Source organism: Sinocyclocheilus grahami, unplaced genomic scaffold (assembly GCF_001515645.1).
Source record: "Sinocyclocheilus grahami isolate Dianchi unplaced genomic scaffold, SAMN03320097.WGS_v1.1 scaffold7470.1, whole genome shotgun sequence".
Classification (NCBI taxonomy): domain Eukaryota; kingdom Metazoa; phylum Chordata; class Actinopteri; order Cypriniformes; family Cyprinidae; genus Sinocyclocheilus; species Sinocyclocheilus grahami.
The window spans coordinates 8,789-10,095 of record NW_015511494.1 but is presented as its reverse complement, the minus strand read 5'-3'; the positions used below and the strand labels follow the sequence as shown (position 1 = coordinate 10,095).

Below are 1,307 nucleotides of genomic sequence, written 5' to 3'. Positions count from 1 at the left end.
ATAGGTTCTTTTCATTGCCATTCAAGTGAAATAACTGAACATAAATATATGTTTAGAATAATTTTAGAAGAAATTTTCGAACGGCACTTGTGGCTTCTGCATCTGAACTCTTCATATTATAACTTTTATCTGCAGAATATTTACTTTGACGTTCAAAAAAAAACTTTTCTGGTGTCTCTCATTTACAGATGTTTTAATCATATACCTACTTTAAATAAACATTGCTTAAAAAGTAAATAAATAAAGGTCCCGGAAGCGATTCTTGGGGGCGCTACATTCCAGACGTTCAGACTATAGGAATGAATGCATGAGGACTTCAACTTGAACTTTTACATAACCTAACCCACAACCACTGCCTACCTTTCTACGCACTGGGTCTGTTGTTAAGTGCCTTTTAAAAGCGGGACACCTCGCAATGCGCCAGCTGACTACAGAGGATCTGAAGACCCTGGAAGTAGATCTTAAAAACTACTTTCCACAGTCGCTGCAGGTTTGAAAGCGTTTATTGAGCTAATAAAGCAGCTCACTTTGCAATGGTCATGTTTGTTCCCGTTAAAATTCATAGATTGATCTACACGCTAATTAACTGTCACTGATAGCAGTAAGTCATTATTTGTGGCGCTTTAATGTTCTGTAGGCTTTTTCCCCAACATTTAATACATGGTCTTTTTTCTGTCCTGAATGTACAGGTATATGGACTCATTGTCCAACTCAACAGGAATGTACAGAGAGCTGATCCTGTTAGTGTGCTTGTTGACCAGTGGCCAGAGTTCAGAGTTTTACTTGTTAAACCAGAGTTCCGTGAGGTAGGCTATCAGGAATATTGCGAAATATAAATGCTTGGTTGAATGTTTCACAGTGATTTATGAGTGATTCAACAATCCATTCGTTTATTTATTTAATTTTAGAAGGGAGACCTTTTCAAAGACTTGACTGTGTTTTCAAAAAACGATGTCTACCTCCGAGACCTGCTGGCACATTCAGATGTCATTGATTGGAAGATGTTTATTTGCTTGGGTACTTGCATCTCCCTTTTGTTATTATATATTTTTTTTACATTAGTGTGAATCTCTGAAAATCTTTAAGGCCTCAAACACCTGTTCCTTTTTAAACTGTCTTAAGCCGCTGAGCTGCATCATGAGAAGATGCTGGAAGCCGTGGCAATAAACAGAGGTGTACCTATGAAGAAAGAAGCTGTGTGCTACATGTTGGTTCTTCGAGATCCATCAAAACTCTTACACGTTGATAGGTGAAGTATGTGAACTGTAATCATTAACGTCACACTTCAGACACCATTTTATGACAGG

At 37.8% G+C, this 1,307-nt stretch overlaps 1 protein-coding gene across 1 annotated transcript in view; it reads left to right on the top strand.

Annotated features, from left to right (window-relative positions):
- Positions 1-266: 266 nt before the first annotated feature.
- LOC107577850 (uncharacterized) overlaps positions 267-1,307 on the top strand; it is a gene marked incomplete at its 3' end in the record, with an annotated part of 9,429 nt that continues 8,388 nt past the window's right edge. Inside the window, exons 1-4 of the mRNA XM_016263882.1 lie at positions 267-490; positions 690-806; positions 909-1,017; positions 1,123-1,249. Of these exons, the coding sequence (XP_016119368.1) occupies positions 416-490; positions 690-806; positions 909-1,017; positions 1,123-1,249 (428 nt within the window). The remainder of the gene's footprint in view (positions 491-689; positions 807-908; positions 1,018-1,122; positions 1,250-1,307) is intronic.